Source organism: Anabrus simplex, chromosome 1 (genome assembly GCF_040414725.1).
Source record: "Anabrus simplex isolate iqAnaSimp1 chromosome 1, ASM4041472v1, whole genome shotgun sequence".
Lineage (NCBI taxonomy): Eukaryota > Metazoa > Arthropoda > Insecta > Orthoptera > Tettigoniidae > Anabrus > Anabrus simplex.
Window position 1 is genome coordinate 339,565,571 of NC_090265.1, and position 21,991 is coordinate 339,587,561.

The window sequence follows — 21,991 nt, forward strand, 5'->3', positions numbered from 1 at the left end:
AGGGACCTTGAGATTATCCAACAATGGGTTGAAGAAAATAATATGAGGGTTGATGGAGGCAAATCAACTGTTACAACATTTACAAACAGGAGTTTTAAAACTGAATTTGAATATACTTTGGATGCAGTAGTTATCTCAAAAGATGGCAAGTGCGAATACTTACGTGTGAGATTTGAAAGTAATTTGCACTGGAAGGGTCATGTGGATGACATTGTTGGGAAAGCATACAGATCGTTACATGTCATAATGAGGCTAATTAAAGGACGCAACAAAGAATTAAAAGAGAAAAGTTACTTAAATATGGTTCGTCCATTACTGGAATATGCAAACAGCGTTTGGGATCCTCATCAAGATTACCTAATAAAAGAAATAGTGTGCAGGGGAACGCAGCAAGATTTGTAACAGGGGATTTCAGGAGAAAGAGTAGTGTATCAGAAATGTTAAAGGAACTTGGGTGGGAAACTTTAAGTAAGAGAAGGGAGAAAACTAGACTTATAGGATTATATAGAGCCTATACAGGAGAAGCAGCATGGGGAGATATCTGTGAGAGGCTTCAGTTGGAAAATAATTATATCGGCAGGACTGACCACAAGTATAAAATTAGAAGGAATTTTAGCAGAAGCGATTGGGGTAAATTTTCATTCATTGGGAAGGGTGTGAAGGAGTGGAACAGTTTACCAGGGGTAGTGTTTGATCCTTTTCCAAAATCTGTACAGATATTCAAGAAGAGAATAAACAGCAACAGAGAAAATAAATGAAACATTAGTGGGCATTCGACCAGTGCAGGTTATTGTAAATAAAAAATGTGTGTGAATAAATTAATTCCATTCCCTGGTCTAAGGAGTTTGGACAGCCAAAGTAGGGGACTGCCTGTAGGGGTGAAGTACAGTGGGGACTTCGAGGGCCCTGGGACCACTACGGTAGCTGTGAAGGCCCTTCAGGAACTCTGAAAAGTGGTGGCAAAAGGGGCTCTGGTTAAGATGCAGCAGGTCGTTATGCTACTTAGGTTCCAGAATGGGTAAAAAAATAAATAAGTAAATAAATGAAATGTAAATTTCAATCTTATACCAGCAAGTTGAAAGAAAAGAGTGTGAGGGATTGTTTCAAGGAACATGTTGCACAAGGACTAAATGAAAAGGCTGAAGGAAACACAATAGAGGAAGAGTGGAGAGTCATGATAAATGAAGTCAGTAGGGCTGCTGAAGAAATGTTAGGAAGGAAGAAAAGATCAACTAAGAATCAGTGGATAACTCAGAAGATACTAGACCTGATTGATGAACGACGAAAATACAAGAATGCTAGAAATGAAGAGATCAGAAAAGAATACAGGCGATTAAGGAATCAAGTGGATAGAAAGTGCAAGGTAGCTAAGGAAGAATGCCTGAAGGAGAAGTGCAAGGATGTCGAAGGCTATATGGTCCTGGGAAAGGTAGATGCTGCATACAGGAAAATCAAGGAAACCTTTGGAGAAAGGAAATCTAAGTGCATGAATATTAAGAGCTCAGATGGAAAGCCACTTCTAGGAAAAGAAGACAAAGCAGAAAGATGGCGGGAGCATATCCAACAGTTGTATCAAGGTAACAACGTAGATAATTTGGTTCTGGAACATGAAGAGGCTGTTGATGCTGATGAAATGGGAGACCCAATTTTGAGGTCAGAGTTTGACAGAGCTGTGAGTGACCTAAATAGGAACAAGGCACCTGGAATTGATGATATTCCCTCTGAATTACTGACTGCCTTAGGAGAAACTAGCATGGTAAGGTTATTTCATTTAGTGTGCAAGATGTATGAGACAGGAGAAGTCCCATCTGATTTTCGGCAGAATGTTGTTATACCTATTCTCAAGAAAGCCGGTGCTGACAGGTGTGAAAACTACCGCACCATTAGTTTAGTATCTCATGCCTGCAAAAATTTTAACATGTATTATTTACAGAAGAATGGAAAAACAAGTTGAAGCTGAGTTGGGAGAAGATCAATTTGGCTTCAGAAGAAATGTAGGAACACGTGAAGCAATCCTGACTTTACGTCTGATCTTACAGGATCGAATCAAGAAGGACAAGCCCATGTACATGGCATTCGTAGATCTAGAAAAGGCATTCGATAATGTTGATTGGACCAAGCTATTTAAGATTCTGAAGATGATAGGGGTCAGATACCGAGAACGAAGAATTATCTACAACCTGTGATAAGAATCGAGGGCTTTGAAAAAGAAGCAGCAATCCAGAAAGGAGTGAGGCAAGGCTGCAGTTTTCCCCTCTCCTTTTCAGTGTTTACATAGAACAAGCAGTAAAGGAAATCAAAGAGAAATTTGGAAAGGGAATCACAGTCCAAGGAGAGGAAATCAAAACCTTGAGATTTGCCGATGATATTGTTATTCTATCTGAGACTGCAGAAGATCTCGAGAAGTTGCTGAATGGTATGGATGAAGTCTTGGTTAAGGAGTACAAGATGAAAATAAATAAGTCCAAAACAAAAGTAATGGAGTGCAGTCGAACGAAGACAGGTGATGTAGGAAATATTAGATTAGGAAACGAAGTCTTAAAGGAAGTAGATGAATATTGTTACTTGGGTAGTAAAATAACTAACGATGGCAGAAGTAAGGAGGACATAAAATGCAGACTAGCACAAGCAAGGAAGAGCTTTCTTAAGAAAAGAAATTTGCTCACTTCAAACATTGATATCGGAATTAGAAAGATGTTTTTGAAGACTTTCGTGTGGAGCGTGGCATTGTATGGAAGTGAAACATGGATGATAACTAGCTCAGAAAGAAAGAGAATAGAAGCTTTTGAAATGTGGTGTTACAGAAGAATGCTGAAGGTGAGATGGCTAGATCGAATCACGAATGAAGAGATACTGAATCGAATTGGTGAGAGGAGATCGATTTGGCAAAATTTGACGAGAAGAAGAGATAGAATGATAGGACACATCTTAAGACACCCAGGACTTGTTCAGTTGGTTTTTGAAGGAAGTGTAGGTGGTAAGAACGGTAGGGGTAGACCAAGGTATATGACAAACAGATTAGAGCAGATGTAGGATGCAATAGTTACATATAAATGAAAAGGTTAGCACAGGATAGGGTGGCATGGAGAGCAGCATCAAACCAGTCTATGGACTGATGACTCGACACACACACACACACCAGTTGTATAGTATTATTTGAAGTAATTTCACATACTATATATGAGTTGACTATATTTTTAAGTCCAGGAGACATTATAAGTAGAATTTTGTAAACAATATAAATTTATTAAGGATGAGCTGTGTGTTTAACAGAAAAAATTGTTAGCATAAATTGTATAATATTGTATTCGAGGAAAATTTTCTTCTCATGTTAATCTAAAATTTAGTGCTTGACAATAATGTATTTTAGTACCATTTGCCACCGAGGTAGACACCTCATTAAAATAAAGAGATTTTGATTAATCGTATCAGCATTGAATTAGTCTTTTCCACTTGCTTTACCTTTGGTCATCGCTTTCAGTCCAACTCGTTGGCTAAATGGTCAGCATACTGGCCTTCGGTTCAGAGGGTGCCGGGTTCGATTCCCGGCCGGGTCGGGGATTTTAACCTTCATTGGTTAATTCCAGTGGCCCGAGGGCTGGGTGTTTGTGCTGTCCCCAACATCCTTCCAATTCACACACCACACATAACACTAACCTCCACCACAATAACACGCAGTTACCTACATATGGCAGATGCCGTCCACCCTCATCGGAGGGCCTGCCTTAGAAGGGCTGCACTCGGCTACAAATAACCACACAAAATTTAAAAAAAATTGCTTTCACTGCCCTTTCAGGTTCCAACCATCTTATCGGGTTCTCTTCTTTTTCGCCATCTATTATTTCCATTTTCTTATCTCCTCGTTCCTCTGGGCAGTCATCCTCCTTATAAAGTATTTTAAAATACTTTGCCATCACCTTTTGATGATCCTTTTCATCATGTACTATCGATCCATCTCCTCTCCCTAATGACTCGATTTTTTCTTGATTTATCCTTTTTGAATTTATTACTCTGTATAATAGTTTCTGATTTCCTAGGCTATCTTGCTCAATTTTGTTGGTAAACTCTCCCCAACATTTCTCCTTTTCTTCTTTGATACTCCTCTTTACTTGTAGTTGCAATCTTTTGTATTCCATATGTAACCTTTCTTCTTCTTCTTCTTTAAATTATTATTATTATTATTATTATTATTATTATTATTATTATTATTATTATCATTATTATTAATTTTGCTGGGACCTACAATATGTTTGCATGATACATGCATGGTGAAGTATTTGGTCACAATGATAACTAAACTTATTAAACGTAAGGAACTTCATCTTTTGGTCCGTATTGAACTGAGATCACAATTAAATTAGAATCTAGCGGGTTCCACCTTTTCAATACAAAATACAATGTTGTTGGATGGTATTTACAACATTATTTATTACAGAACATGTTTCGGTGTTCAATTTTTGACACCATCATCAGCTGCTCAGAAAGTGCGAAAAAACTTGGCAATCTAAACATTAAACAACATATTGTCATACGTAACTCCTTAATATACATATATACAAACAATAGAATATTGCACTAGTTAAATCCTAAAACATCTACAGTAAATTATGCTACATTAAAACTCTAATATGTAACAAGAGAATACTTGTAAGTCATAAATATAAAATTTCTCGTCTGTTTGATGAGTTGTCTTCACATTACTTAATGTCTGTGATTTTGTACTATCGTACTATCGAATTCAAATGCGAACTTAAGCTTGAGGATTTAAAATTGTATGCAGTCCATTTGATGTTAAACTGTAATTTCATTTGTCCTACAGTTCCAACCACGCATACAGCATTAAAAATACGAAGTTTTTGTACTTAATAAATTTAAGAAGACGGCCCAGTTTTAACAATCATATTGTATATAACGAGCTTTTAATCCCTCTAAGTGTTTATTATAAACATGAAATGAACATTTTAACATCAAATGGACTGCATACAATTTTAAATCCTCAAGCTTAAGTTTGCATTTGAATTCGATAGTACGATAGTACAAAATCATAGACATTAAGGAATGTGAAGACAACTCATCAAACAGATGAGAAATTTTATATTTATGACTTACAAGTATTCTCTTGTTACATATTAGAGTTTTAATATAGCACTTTCTGAGCAGCTGATGATGGTGTCAAAAATTGAACACCGAAACATGTTCTGTAATAAATAATGTTGTAAATACCATCCAACAACATTGTATTTTGTATTGAAAAGGTGGAACCCGCTAGATTCTAATTTAATTGTGAACTAAACTTATGATATAGATGTTGATTCCCATAGGGAATCTGAAATATTTGTCCTGAATGAGCAAATTTATAATACCAATATAAATGGTCCGTTATTGGACATTATAAATTTTCCAGCTAGCTCATTCTTGGTTGCCAGCGTTTCGCCCTCGTGTGCTAGGGTGGGCTCGTCAGTTGGTACCTAGCACACCTACCAATACGCTGGCTAGTGCATACCGTGGAGGCCACTGCGTAGGCTAACTGGAGCCACCAGCAGTGCCAATGCACTAAGAGACTTTGTCTCATCACTAAAAATTGATGCCTGCTTGGCCATCAGATGATATAGATGTTGATTCCCATAGGGAATCTGAAATATTTGTCCTGAATGAGCAAATTTATAATACCAATATAAATGGTCCGTTATTGGACATTATAAATTTTCCAGCTAGCTCATTCTTGGTTGCCAGCGTTTCGCCCTCGTGTGCTAGGGTGGGCTCGTCAGTTGGTACCTAGCACACCTACCAATACGCTGGCTAGTGCATACCGTGGAGGCCACTGCGTAGGCTAACTGGAGCCACCAGCAGTGCCAATGCACTAAGAGACTTTGTCTCATCACTAAAAATTGATGCCTGCTTGGCCATCAGATGATATAGATGTTGATTCCCATAGGGAATCTGAAATATTTGTCCTGAATGAGCAAATTTATAATACCAATATAAATGGTCCGTTATTGGACATTATAAATTTTCCAGCTAGCTCATTCTTGGTTGCCAGCGTTTCGCCCTCGTGTGCTAGGGTGGGCTCGTCAGTTGGTACCTAGCACACCTACCAATACGCTGGCTAGTGCATACCGTGGAGGCCACTGCGTAGGCTAACTGGAGCCACCAGCAGTGCCAATGCACTAAGAGACTTTGTCTCATCACTAAAAATTGATGCCTGCTTGGCCATCAGATGATATAGATGTTGATTCCCATAGGACAAATATTTCAGATTCCCTATGGGAATCAACATCTATATCATCTGATGGCCAAGCAGGCATCAATTTTTAGTGATGAGACAAAGTCTCTTAGTGCATTGGCACTGCTGGTGGCTCCAGTTAGCCTACGCAGTGGCCTCCACGGTATGCACTAGCCAGCGTATTGGTAGGTGTGCTAGGTACCAACTGACGAGCCCACCCTAGCACACGAGGGCGAAACGCTGGCAACCAAGAATGAGCTAGCTGGAAAATTTATAATGTCCAATAACGGACCATTTATATTGGTATTATAAATTTGCTCATTCAGGACAAATATTTCAGATTCCCTATGGGAATCAACATCTATATCATCTGATGGCCAAGCAGGCATCAATTTTTAGTGATGAGACAAAGTCTCTTAGTGCATTGGCACTGCTGGTGGCTCCAGTTAGCCTACGCAGTGGCCTCCACGGTATGCACTAGCCAGCGTATTGGTAGGTGTGCTAGGTACCAACTGACGAGCCCACCCTAGCACACGAGGGCGAAACGCTGGCAACCAAGAATGAGCTAGCTGGAAAATTTATAATGTCCAATAACGGACCATTTATATTGGTATTATAAATTTGCTCATTCAGGACAAATATTTCAGATTCCCTATGGGAATCAACATCTATATCATCTGATGGCCAAGCAGGCATCAATTTTTAGTGATGAGACAAAGTCTCTTAGTGCATTGGCACTGCTGGTGGCTCCAGTTAGCCTACGCAGTGGCCTCCACGGTATGCACTAGCCAGCGTATTGGTAGGTGTGCTAGGTACCAACTGACGAGCCCACCCTAGCACACGAGGGCGAAACGCTGGCAACCAAGAATGAGCTAGCTGGAAAATTTATAATGTCCAATAACGGACCATTTATATTGGTATTATAAATTTGCTCATTCAGGACAAATATTTCAGATTCCCTATGGGAATCAACATCTATATCATCTGATGGCCAAGCAGGCATCAATTTTTAGTGATGAGACAAAGTCTCTTAGTGCATTGGCACTGCTGGTGGCTCCAGTTAGCCTACGCAGTGGCCTCCACGGTATGCACTAGCCAGCGTATTGGTAGGTGTGCTAGGTACCAACTGACGAGCCCACCCTAGCACACGAGGGCGAAACGCTGGCAACCAAGAATGAGCTAGCTGGAAAATTTATAATGTCCAATAACGGACCATTTATATTGGTATTATAAATTTGCTCATTCAGGACAAATATTTCAGATTCCCTATGGGAATCAACATCTATATCATCTGATGGCCAAGCAGGCATCAATTTTTAGTGATGAGACAAAGTCTCTTAGTGCATTGGCACTGCTGGTGGCTCCAGTTAGCCTACGCAGTGGCCTCCACGGTATGCACTAGCCAGCGTATTGGTAGGTGTGCTAGGTACCAACTGACGAGCCCACCCTAGCACACGAGGGCGAAACGCTGGCAACCAAGAATGAGCTAGCTGGAAAATTTATAATGTCCAATAACGGACCATTTATATTGGTATTATAAATTTGCTCATTCAGGACAAATATTTCAGATTCCCTATGGGAATCAACATCTATATCATCTGATGGCCAAGCAGGCATCAATTTTTAGTGATGAGACAAAGTCTCTTAGTGCATTGGCACTGCTGGTGGCTCCAGTTAGCCTACGCAGTGGCCTCCACGGTATGCACTAGCCAGCGTATTGGTAGGTGTGCTAGGTACCAACTGACGAGCCCACCCTAGCACACGAGGGCGAAACGCTGGCAACCAAGAATGAGCTAGCTGGAAAATTTATAATGTCCAATAACGGACCATTTATATTGGTATTATAAATTTGCTCATTCAGGACAAATATTTCAGATTCCCTATGGGAATCAACATCTATATCATCTGATGGCCAAGCAGGCATCAATTTTTAGTGATGAGACAAAGTCTCTTAGTGCATTGGCACTGCTGGTGGCTCCAGTTAGCCTACGCAGTGGCCTCCACGGTATGCACTAGCCAGCGTATTGGTAGGTGTGCTAGGTACCAACTGACGAGCCCACCCTAGCACACGAGGGCGAAACGCTGGCAACCAAGAATGAGCTAGCTGGAAAATTTATAATGTCCAATAACGGACCATTTATATTGGTATTATAAATTTGCTCATTCAGGACAAATATTTCAGATTCCCTATGGGAATCAACATCTATATCATCTGATGGCCAAGCAGGCATCAATTTTTAGTGATGAGACAAAGTCTCTTAGTGCATTGGCACTGCTGGTGGCTCCAGTTAGCCTACGCAGTGGCCTCCACGGTATGCACTAGCCAGCGTATTGGTAGGTGTGCTAGGTACCAACTGACGAGCCCACCCTAGCACACGAGGGCGAAACGCTGGCAACCAAGAATGAGCTAGCTGGAAAATTTATAATGTCCAATAACGGACCATTTATATTGGTATTATAAATTTGCTCATTCAGGACAAATATTTCAGATTCCCTATGGGAATCAACATCTATATCATCTGATGGCCAAGCAGGCATCAATTTTTAGTGATGAGACAAAGTCTCTTAGTGCATTGGCACTGCTGGTGGCTCCAGTTAGCCTACGCAGTGGCCTCCACGGTATGCACTAGCCAGCGTATTGGTAGGTGTGCTAGGTACCAACTGACGAGCCCACCCTAGCACACGAGGGCGAAACGCTGGCAACCAAGAATGAGCTAGCTGGAAAATTTATAATGTCCAATAACGGACCATTTATATTGGTATTATAACTAAACTTATGTCATAATCATCCACCTCTTCAATACTATATTATGCAATGTTTACAAAACATTTCTAATCTAGGAACTAGTTTTGGCCTTGGCTGGCCATCATCAGCCTTAATGCAAAACTGTACAAATACATCCAATAACTAAAACAAATGTACAGACAGGCTCAAATGACATTAAAAAGTGTTAAAAACATCTGGGATGAACTATGTACACACATGTAATATATGACAAAATTAAAATCAGGCTCTAAAATGTATTGCATCATGTTAAAATGTTCCATTAGTGCTTGTTGTTGAAATATCATGAAAATGCTGAAAAGTTTCTCTGTTGGACATTGTCAATGGTTGGATCAAGGACGGCACATGAAGATATGGTTAAATAATTGGTACGTTCTTAATTTGCAGCTGGCAGACATTCGCAAATCAATGCGGTGTCCATGAAGTTAACCTTTCGTTGCAGAATGTGGTGCATGACCTACTATGAAGTATTTGGTTTTCTGTGTATCTTTTCTGAAATTTAGGGAAAATCGGGTATAACGACAATCCGCTATGGCGAGTAAATTTTTCGCCATTGTAAATTCTCACTATTACGGACTTCTACTGTATTTTCTTGGCTTTCCCAGATTTCTTCAACCTCTTGAAGCATATGTAAAATCTGTTTAGGTATACATGCTGAACAATCAGTGTGATCACAGTTCCTACAGGCTATCATCATACGTTTTATACAGTAGTACGAAAGATGAAGAGATGAAAGTGTGACAAATATTTGAGACCAGGCATTTATTGAACTACAAAAAGTAGACGACAGGGTCCCATGAGAAGCAATACAAAGAGTATTACAAGGATAATATCAATCCAGAAATTGTATCATATAAAGGCCATGTAATGAGGACTCAAAAAGCTGTGTCAGGATGAAGGTGATTAGTTAGGATTAGAAACAGGTCTGGAACAGGAAAGTGTACTGTCACCTCTCCCATTTGTCGTCATAAGATGAAATTCAAAAGAAAGTGAAGGAAAAGCTCCTGGATGATATCTGAGGCACTGGAACTGATAAACGTCAAAGGAAGACATATCAGAAATGGCTCCAAAGAAGGGCTGATGCAGACAAAGAATTGTATGTAAGAAACAGAGCTAAACAATGATTATTTGATCCACGAAGTCATGGGAAGATTTCAGTAATAATATGAAAAGGCTAGGTCAAGTGGCAAGGAAAACTTTCTGGACAGTAGTAAAGAATCTTAGAAAGTGAGGGGAAAAAAGAAATGACTAGTGTTTTGGGTACATCAGGTGAACTCGTAGAAGATCCCTGGGAATCACTAGATGGCAAGGAGGAATATTTTGAAATTCTCAATGTAAAAGGAAATCTTGCTGTTGACGTCACGAACAACCAAGCTCATGGAAAGGACAAGGCAGTAAAATTGAGGAAGTAGAAAGCATGGTAAATAAACTCCATTGTCATAAAACAGCAAGAACACACGAAATTAGAGCTGAAATGGTGAAATATAGTGGGAAGGCAGGGATGGAATGGCTCACAGAGTAGTAAGATTAGCATGGAATGTTAGTAAGGTACCGTTTGATTGGACAAAAGCAGTAATTGTACCTATGCATAAGCAAGGGAACAGAAAGGATTGCGATAACTATTAAGGCATTTCATTGATCAGTATATAAGGCAGGTGTTCGCTGGTATTTTGGGAGGGAGGGTGCGATCAGTTATTATTTATTTAGCGTATGGCAATATACAACTGAATATAATACAATACGAAAACATAGTTTCAAATAAAAATATCCAGTCTTTCCATTTACTCTGATGGAATCAAGAAATCAGCCCAGCTCACGTCTGTAGGTATAACCTTAAAGTACCCTACATGTGACCCCTGGGTGGCGCTAAACGAGCAACAATATTTTGGCAGCCAATCTATCTGAAAAGATCTCCTAGCTATCACATGATGTCAAGGTGAAATCAGTGGTTGAAAGGAAGTTGGATGAAAACCATTATGGTTTCAGACCACAGAGGGGCTGTCAGGATCAGATTTTCAGTATGCGCCCAGTAACTGAAAAATGCTACGAGCAGAATAGGCAGTTACGCTTATGTTTTGTAGATTGAGAGAAGACATATGACAAGAGTACTGAGGAAAAAAAAAAGTTACCTGTACTGGAAGATTAAGGGATTAAGGGTAGATTAAAAGCAATCAAAAGCATTTATGTCAACAATTGGCTGCAGTGAGAACTGATGGTAGAACGAGTTCTTGGTTCAAGGTACTTACAGGGGTTAGACAATGCTGTAATCTTTCACATTTGTTGTTCATAGTTTACATGGATCATCTACAGAAAGGTATAAAGTGACAGGGAGAGATTCAGGTAGGTGAAGAATTACTGGTGCAATATTTGATAAACTGATTTATGGTCAATGCAGTATAAATTTTATTTTAATAACAAACTAACCTTTGTTAGCTGATTAATTTCCATATCAAGAAGTCCTACTTTACTGCGAGGCTGAGAATTATTCATAACACTACGAGTTTCAGCTCCAGTATACACGACAACTCCTAATGCAGAACCAGATGCCACAACACAATTAGTCCATAAAGTATTCTCAACATCAAGTGAATCCTCGCTTCCGTAACCATCGTGCTGAAACAGACACACAATAGAACTACATCACAGACAGTACATCTATAACCTTTTAATCATGCATGTATAATTTCAATACTGTTGATGATGTGTCCATGTTAGTGATTAAGAAATGATGAGTATTTTGACAAGGGCAAAAGATTTCCATGTAAAAGTTCTGGGTTATGCCTTAAAAATGTGAAAATGTCTTCTGAACTTATTGCACTCCATCTGCTGAATGTCCGCTTCCCTCTCAGCTGTTAACTGTGGCTTGCGCTAGGTCATTGGTCTCACCGATTATTTTCTGCTAACCTACATTGATGACGTCACCAGTTTCAGGTGAGATGTCGTTATAGTCTATTTGTTTTTGTGTCCAGTCTAAATATGTTTGCAGGAAAATTATTTTTGGAATATCTAATTGTGCATTAATGAATTAACAGAAAAATTGTTTTTGAATTTATTTTTCCTGATAAAATAATAGGGTAAGATCTTGAGTGGCAGGCCTTCGTCTTGATTCCAAGAATTTAGTATGTGATAGGTACAGCATAACCTAACTCACATTCTAGACACACTTTGCATCATAGTAACCGCTACTCTTTAAAAGGAGTTTGAAATGCTGTGCTTAAAAGATTTGTTGAATTACTATAGTAGAGGAACAAGGGGGAATTTTTTTAGGTGTGTGATCGTTGTGGTAGTTTGGTTGGCTTCTTTTCACAATGTGTAATTTTTATTGCCTTCTTTATATTTAATGATCTGCTTTTGTTGTTGTTGTGTAATATTAATTTTAACCAAGCTCGATAGCTGCAGTCGCTTAAGTGCGGCCAGTATCCAGTATTCGGGAGATAGTAGGTTCGAACCCCACTGTCGGCAGCCCTGAAAATGGTTTTCCGTGGTTTCCCATTTTCACACCAAGCAAATGCTGGGGCTGTACCTTAATTAAGGCCACAGCCGCTTCCTTCCTACTCCTAGCCCTTCCTTGTCCAATCATCGCCATAAGACCTATCTGTGTCGGTGCGACGTAAAGCAACTAGCAATATTAATTTACGATCATTTGTTATATTTTATGAATTTACTCAGAGGCCTGCCACTCTGGACCTTGCCTTATTATTACCGTATAACATAAACATAAATTTACACACACTCACTCAACTACTACACTGATGCATATTTCAAAAGCATTTCCCCCCACAAACATTTTCAAACTATGCAATAAAAAAACAAACAACTAAAACTACATCTAATGTGAAACCAGAAGTGTCAACAGTGCAAAATAGCGGAAAACTACGAGGGAGACCAACAACCTAGTACGAACTGCAACACAGTCCATGCTTGACAGCTGAGAGATGCAGATGGAGAGCAACAACTTCAGAAAACATTTTCAGATTTATTAAGGCATAACACAGAATTTTAACAAAAAATGGTTTTGCACTTATTCATGATTCTTAATCATTAATATACAGTACACAACGTATACTTGTTAATTTGAAGCGCTTGGGACTCAAAAATTGCACTTTGAATTATGTGATTTTGAATTAAATGTCAATCCCAAATCTTCAATATTCTCTTGCTGATCGCATAATAATGTAACAAAAATATTTTGATCCTGTAATAAACAATGACGCACTGTTAAAGGCAAGAAATACAATAGCTGTATGATGCACAGCATAAGTAACCCCATTCTCCAACATGATTGGTAACAAATAAATACAATAAAAGGTCAGGTTAAATTTACGTTACTATACGACACTTACATGTGTACAAATGTTATCATAATTCAGTCTGACAAAAGGGTCAAAAGTGGCAACAACTGAGAAGAAATTTGTAACCTTCTATGCGAGATCAAAATCGGAACACTGTAGAGACTTCCGCAGTTCCCATCTTGAGTGCATTTACAAGAGTCGTGTCAGGTGGTTGAAATTTGTGGAAAGATATTTTCTGTGAATCATTTTCATAAAACAATAAAATTTACACTTCAAGAAAACATGCGATATACCGAGCGAGTTGGACATGCAGATAGGGGTATGCGGCCGTGAGCTTGCATTTGGGAGATAATGGGTTTGAACCTCACTCTCGGCAGCCTGAACATGGTTTTCCATGGTTTCCCATTTTCACACCAGGCTGTACCTTAATTATGGCCACGGTCACTTCCTTCCCACTCCTACCCGTTTCTTATACCATCGTCACCGTAAGACCTATCTGTGATGGTGTGGCGCAAAGCAAATTGTACAAAATATGGATAATCCAGTGTACATATAAACATGTTTGCCAGCGATGTTAGCATCAATCAGCTTAGTACAGTTCAAATCTCGGTCTTGGATCCCGACTCTCACGCATTCCCACAGGCTGGCATTACCGACAGCAGCCAGCTATTTAACAATGAAACAGGGTTTGTAAGATAATTATGAAGAGACACAAACAGTTCCTAGGTTTACATTAACGTAAGGACAATGATCAACAAAATATAACATAAATAAAACTGGAAAATCACCATAAAAAAGAAGTTTTTGTAGATGTAATCAAGGCAAACAATATGAAAACCAAATTTGCTTAAGAAAAAAAAAATAATAATAAAAAATAAAAATTGGGAGGCTGTATCATTTTCTTCCTGTATACACTTCCTATGAACTTTTGGATTTGGTCAATTGCTTTAATTATTTGATCATCACCGTCACTAGTACCGATAAAGCAACAAGAGCTACTTTTTTAGACAGCAGAATTCTGCCTTCCTACCCTTCATTTTCTACAGCAATAAGATCTGGCATTAGATGATCCTCAGGTTGATCGAAACCTGCGAGTGTTGCCAGCTCCATATGCTCCGATGTTGGTTTGAGCACGTCCAGTTGACATCATCATCATAATTTCTTTGCTCCAGCAAGTTGGGTGCGGTTGTGTACGAGCCTCCTCCAGTTTGTTCTATCCATCCACAGATGCTGCTCATATATGCGACACCAGTTCACATCTCTAATTTCAAGGTCCTTCATTATCTGTTTTTCCCAAACATCACAAGGTCTTCCTCTTGGTCTCTTCCCAGGAACATTGTGGTCAAAGTATGTTCGAGGAGTCCTGTGAGGGTTCATTCTTTTCATGTGACCATACCATTGCTATCCCTTCACTTCTAGAGTCTCCAGCAAGCTTCTTTCCAATCCAAGCTGTTGTCGGATATCCACGTTCCTTATTTTATCCATTTTTGTTTTTTGTAGACAAGAACAGAGGAACTTCATTTCTGTTGCCTAAAGAAGACTCTTTGTTGGTCCAGTACGTGTTGGTGCTTCCAGGCCATACGTCAATATAGGTACTAGATATATTTTGTACAAGCTGATCTTGGAAACTAACGGAAATGTTTCATCCCAAAGTATTTGACGTACAGCGTGACAGACATACACTTGTAAATCTAGTTCAGAGATGTTTCTTTCAGTTGCTCCCACTCTTCATCATAACCATCATCATCAACATTAGTTACACTCATGTTTCGTGCCTTTCTGGGGCTAAGCCCACATTTTAGAAAACAGTTGGTGATGACCGAAAAAGAATTAGCATCCCACAACAGCAATTCCATGAATAACATCCATAACATTATATTTTCTTATTTCCGTTGATGGAATATTTCTTGAGATTTCTCACACAAGGAACTGCACCAGACATTTCCCTTTCCTTTTTTCTTTTTAAAATCAGACATTTCCTGTAACTTTGTTTAAAAACAGAAATTATGCCTTGGTCAAGAAGCTGGAGATAGCTGGTTGTATTTGCAGGCCGATACAAGAGGTGCATATTTTTTAAATTCAGGCTGTCTTTATGTGCAACACACTGGTTTAACAGAAGAATCTCATTTTGGCAGGACATTTTCCTTTCCAAAGTAATCAGCTAGACTTCATATAATATGACTGTCATTCAGGTACTTTTTGATGCCTTGTAAATGCTACGAAAGTGCTTTGTTTTTACACTGTGGATTTTCAATTTTTTATTTTTATTTTTTTGATCACGAGTGGAGTTAATTTTTCACTTCTATCAGAATTGCAGCACAGTAAGACTGTAATCTTATCTTTGTACAACTTCCCACCACGATACTTCTAGGTTTTGCATTGAAGAAAAATGCAGAAAAACACCTTTCACTTCATCCAAGTTCATGATATGTGCTACATTTTCTTGCCATCACTCAGAAACTACTATATTAACAGATTCCAATTGTTTTCACACTGCTTTTCACATTATGTTATGCTGCTCTTTAAACCTCTGGAGCCATCCATTTGAACACTGGAATTATAACCCTAGCCTCAACACCAAATCAGTTCCTATAGCTTTTGAAACTTTGTCATGAAGGAGAACGTTATTTTGGACATGCCTAAACAACTCCAACAGTTTGTCCTCAAAATTTGAATGTTTGACATCTCAAATTCTCATTCATTTATCTCTATTCTCTTCTTGCATAGCTTGTGCTTCAATACTCTAACAATGTTTTAAATAGTTGAAAGTGTGGAGAGTGAAATGCTAAATTCCTTTGCGATTTCTGTTTTGTTGTTTTCTTCCTTATTTACTTCCCTTATAAATTTAAGTTTTTCACTGAGTGTCTTGGAAGAATACTGTCTTCTGGCCATTTTAAACATGAAGTTATACAATAAAAAGAAAAAATAAGCCAACACAGAACTTAAATCTTATACAGTATCTTCACTCTAAGTTTATTTCCTTTTAAAATTTGAACAGAACTACGAATCAGAGCACACTCGCTTGACACAACTTTCTAATGTGCTGTATAGAACAAGCGTACATGAACTTTACTAGGAGATTACTTTTACTCTCACTCTGAAACCAGTCTGTATTTTGTATAAACTGAAGCAGCCGATTACAGGTCGGTATTGATTGAAACATAGGTAACCCTCGCTTGCAGCGCTGACAAATAATTTGCATCAACAATAAAAGATGAGAGGTCATTATTGCAATGATTATTACATGAGAAAATAATAGTTTATCAACAAGTATGAATTAAAAGAGACAAATTTTCACTCATGCGACCAGTGGAATACTTCATATTACAACTTGTCTATGCTTCAAATTAAGTAATTCAAATTACATGTAAAATGTATCTTGCATTCTGGAGGTTTACAGAGTACTTCGAATTCGACATTTTAAATTAACCAAACTCCAATTAACAAGTTTTTACTGTACTTGAATTATACATGCATGATAGAAAGTTAAATTAATAAATTTCATTGTTTGTCCGTATAGAACCAAGATTACAACTTTTATTATAATTTGGATCCACCTTATTCAATACATAAAAACTGTTTAGATGAAATTGCAACATATATTTCAATCAGAACTAGTTTCGATGCCCTTTTTGCATCATCATCAGCTGATATAGGTTCTTGGAAAAATTGGCAATCACATAAGTTTATCTACGTCAAATTGAACACAATTTAAAAACATATTAACAACCTAAAACTGTGTTACAATTATACTGTTTCAAAGTCCATGTTTTCTACAAGTCCGAGACTTGCGAGTCTTAAACCTTAAATTGATGAAAACATATGTAAACTGGTTTGCTCACTAATAAACTAACGTGGATTTAAAAGAACAACAACTTAAAAATAAAATAGTCTTGAAGAAACGTTAGCTTAATTTAACACACTTCTTAAAACATGACGTAGAATCGTATTAAAATAATTCAATAAAATCTTCAGAGTCGCTTTAATGGAGCGATCCTAGTGAGGTGGAAACGAGCAATCGGTCCTTTAAGATGTTAACAAGTACAACGTTCCCAGTTCAATGCGGACCTCAAAAGATCGCTGTCCATGCGAAGCACAATGAAGCCTAGCGAGCAGTGTTGTGTCACCCCGCTCTTTCCCCTATTTTACATTTCCACTCATGCAACCAGTGGAATACTTCATATTACAACTTGTCCATGCTTCAAATTACATGTAAAATGTATCTTGCATCTTGCACTGCTCGCTAGGCTTCATTGTGCTTCGCATGGACAGCGATCTTTTGAGGTCCGCATTGAACTTGGAACGTTGTACTTGTTAACATCTTAAAGGACCGATTGCTCGTTTCCACCTCACTAGGATTGCTCCATTAAAGCGACTCCGAAGATTTTAATGAATGAATTATTTTAATACGATTCTACGTCATGTTTTAAGAAGTGTGTTAAATTAAGCTAATGTTTCTTCAAGACTATTTTATTTTTAAGTTTTTGTTCTTTTAAATCCACGTTAGTTTATTAGTGAGCAAACCGGTTTACATATGTTTTCATCAATTTAAGGTTTAAGACTCGCAAGTCTCGGACTTGTAGAAAACATGGACTTTGAAACAGTATAATTGTAACACAGTTTTAGGTTGTTAATATGTTTTTAAATTGTGTTCAATTTGACGTAGATAAACTTATGTGATTGCCAATTTTTCCAAGAACCCATATCAGGTGATGATGACGCAAAAAGGGCGTCGCTAACTAGTTCTGATTGAAATATATGTTGTAATTTCATGTAAACAACAGTTTTTATGTATTGAATAAGATGGATCCAAATTATAATAAAAGTTGTAATGATAGAAAGTGGTTGATGGAATCCGAAGATATCCTTTCAGGAACGAAACATGGCATTCTGTGGTTAATAAAATGTTCTGCTTCTGAGGTATTTTCTAATATATTCTGTTATTAATAAAAATGTATTTTTTTCCAGATATATTCTAGTGTTTTCTTTATCTTGTATTAGTTTTGATACATTGGAAAACTTAACTTATATATTAACTGTGTTGAAACTGAAAAGAAATGACAACCACTTTGACAGTATATCTTTACGGTACTGTAGTCTCTTTCTCCTATCAATGATGAAAAATTGACAACAGAATGTCACATTATCTAATGTTCCTTTAATATCTCTGTATATCTAAATTATTTTCCTTTCAGTTTATTATAAATATGACCTATGAAACCAGGGTAAAATGCACTGAAAACATCTGATATGAAAGTCATTAGAAATTCAAAAAACCTGACAAATAGTCTGGGCAAAAAAAGTAAAGCAAATCACTCTGGATTAAGTGGAAATTGTCAAATACTGAAACATAAGCCAAAATATGTCCTTAAAAGGAAGATTTCCAATCGTTTAGCAAAACTTTAACCATCCTATACATTCTAGATAGTCTGTGATACAAAGACAGGTATTGCATAAGGCACAGTACATTCTTTGCCAGTCTCTTTGTTTTGGGGATTAACTGGTGGGTATTTCCTTTGACCAGCTGACCCACCCGGACTACCCACTTTCCAAACTGTACTTCAGGAATCTGCCCCATGGTAGAATTACTTGGATATGTTAATTGTAATTTCTGAGGCTAAAGGTAATCAGAAGAAAAACCACTGCAATTGACAGAACTCTATTTGATTGCTGGAGATTGTGTAGTACTGTAACTTTTTTCAAATGTATGTAACTGTTATGCTCTTAAGTATTTTGAAGCATATTTATGAATAAATACACTTAAATGACCTGAAAAAGAAAGTTATAATTAATTTGTTCCTTGGTTGTTTTTTTTTTTTTTTAAACAGCTGGTTTTACGCTGCACCGACACAGGACACAGATAGGTCTTATGGAGACTTGGGGTAGGAAAGGTTCAAGAGTTGGAAAGATGCAGCCGTGGTTTTAATTTTATGGTACAGCCCCAACGTTTACCCACTGTAAAAATGGGAAACTACACAAAACCATCTTCAGGGCTACTGACAGTGAGGTTCTAACTCACTATCTCCCGAATGCAAGCTTACAAATGCATGCCCCTAACTGCATAGCCAATTAACTCAGTTTAACTCAACTGTTTCTTCTTCAGGTATAATTCCGTTATCATATGTTTTCTTTTTCAGGTAGTGTGCGTATTAGACCCCCCTGGATTTTCGAGATGAACAAAATGAAAAGAAGTAAATCTTGCACACAAGACCCCAACGTAATTCGTCAGAGAAGAACGATGATTCCGCTTTGAAGCGGGCACAAGCTTGACTGCAGCTCTGACAACATCACACAAATTTGTGAATAGTTTCATCCGTACGCCCCACGCAATGAAAACACTTGTCAAAATCATGCAGTAAATCTGTGTTTCGTATTTAAGAAATATCCGCCATGGTAGCATAGGCCTGCAGCTCTGCTGGCATCGCACAAATAGGTGAATAGTTTCATGTCCGACCTGCGTCTTGCAAGCACGCATAATTCATGTATATGTGTCTGAGTTTTGTAGTTAAGAATGTCCGCCAGAGTAATAGTTAACACAATTAGGTGTCGTTTTCGGGAGCCTGAGTTCAATTTCCAGTACCGTATTGCCAGAGATTTACAAATGGCAGGAAGACTGATATGCAGTAAAAATGGTACATGCAACTCCCTTCCACTGGAGGCCTGTCTAAAAAAAGCTGCACCACCTCGGGATGAGGAAAAGAGTTTATTTATTTATTTATTATTTACAGAGTTTACGCCCACATTGGGGCACTTAAATCAGACTACAACAAATTTGTCTTCCTTTTCTTCTCCCAAAAAGTCTCGAGTCTGGTTGACCTGGCTGCCCTCTCCGCATCCATTATAACATATTGTTTCCAATCACTTTGAACTTCTTTAAACCAATTGTTTTTTATTTACTATTCCAAAAGTAATTAAATAATTGTTTTAAAACTCTGTTATCACTTAGTCAAAATATATGACAAAAAAAGGCAATTCTTCTTTCTCTCATCGTGTCTGTGATGGACTCTCTTTCCCGATAGATAACCTCATTCGGCAACAATCTCCACTGTCCATCCACCTGATGTTTCTTGTTTATGATCGTCCTGAGTATCCTTCGATCAACTTTAGTTTAGAAATATTCAGGTTGTTGTTGCTATTAACATAGCAGGCGAGATCATTAACAAAGTGATTGTTTAATATCTCGTAACTTGGGCCAGTAGTTTTTTTTTTTAGAACTAGGTTAAAAACGCAATAAAAACAATCCAATCATAACTATTGTTTTACTCACCAACATACCTCATAATAATAATAATAATAATAATAATAATAATAATAATAATAATAATAATAATAATAATAATTGTACTGGAGGTACACCTACTCCGTACATTTAAACTCAGCGCCTTTTAGAAGGCCATCTGTAATATGAACCTGGAAGTGTGTGTCAGAAGAAGTTTCGAACCATGTCTTCAGATGTCTCTCTCTACTGTCGACTTATGTGCCCCCTCTGGTGAGAGGATGGACAATTAATTTTTCAAAGAAATTTGTAATTTCTAGGTTTACATAACTGAAATTTATGTAGATTGTTGTGTTCTAAGGTTACTAGCACTGCTCTCTCTTCCTTTTTCATGAAATTATCAATCAATCAGAAATTTTGGATATTTATTAAATTGACCAATCAGAATTGATGGTGTGTACTGGGCTTCAGCCTAGAGAGTTCTGGAACCTTCCCCTCTGCTATAAAAGCTGGGACCTTTTGGGCCATGTTGTCTTTTCCATTGTTCCAGTCATCAGAGGTTTAGAGTGCTTAGTGGAGGCAGGGCGAAATCCTTGCCTGCCGTCGGAAGGCCCATCAGCTCAAGGTAATGGCAGACATCTTTTAGGTATGTGACAGTCACAGAAAGCCAACTTGAGGGGAAGGTTTCAAAATTCTTTCTTAATGTAAAGTTCTTCATCATCTTTTAAATGAAAATTCTCAAACAAGTCTAAAGACTTTATTCAAGATGTAACTTGGGGAATAGAGAGTGTGCATCCTCTTGTAATTCCCATTCAACTCGATACTGGAGTGACTATGATTTTGTAAAACTTAAATTTGAAGTCTGTTTTGGAACTTAAATTTTGTCACCATCTAGTCACCTCTGTAGTATATAGGCTTAGCCTCTGTAACTTCGGGCCATAAGTACATGTAGGGTTTTAAGTGTTTTCTAGTGTATTTCAAAAGGAGTGCAAGAGTTCGCCTCCTAGCATCTTGGTTAACGGCTGATATCTTAAACTTTTTTCTTTTTAATCACCTATTACCCCTGTTAAAAGTTAACTATTCGTATTCAAGTGTAAATCAGACTGTCGGGCGGGTAAGACACTGTGTAATGATCTAATGTAAAATTTAGATTGTGCCTTGGAGAGGCTAGATTGTAATATGTTTTGGAGAGCAGTCTCCTAGTGTGTTAATTGAATGGAGCAATGGTGCTCTTTTGAACAATGTAACTTTGAAGCTACAAGCTCTTTCTACCAATTATTATGTACCTGAACCTTGCTCTTTCTTGTTATTTGAGCCGACGAGCTCCTGATTTGTTGTTGTTTACCAAAATCTAAAGTTAGTGGGAAAAAAAAAAAAAGGAAAAATTTAAAATTTCAAATTTTAGAGTTTTAAATTATACTTCGATCTTTTCTTTGTCCACCCATACACCCCGGCACCTTCCTACACCTCTGCAT

General features: G+C 37.9%; 1 protein-coding gene across 5 annotated transcripts in view; it reads right to left on the reverse strand.

Moving 5' to 3' along the window:
• The window catches only part of LOC136856766 (probable phospholipid-transporting ATPase IIB), a 407,253-nt gene that overhangs the window by 226,820 nt on the left and 158,442 nt on the right, over positions 1 to 21,991 (reverse strand). For all 5 annotated transcript variants that reach the window (XM_067134860.2, XM_067134861.2, XM_067134862.2 and 2 more), the window contains one exon: positions 11,433 to 11,621. In XM_067134860.2, coding sequence (XP_066990961.2) covers positions 11,433 to 11,621 — 189 coding nt within the window. The remainder of the gene's footprint in view (positions 1 to 11,432; positions 11,622 to 21,991) is intronic.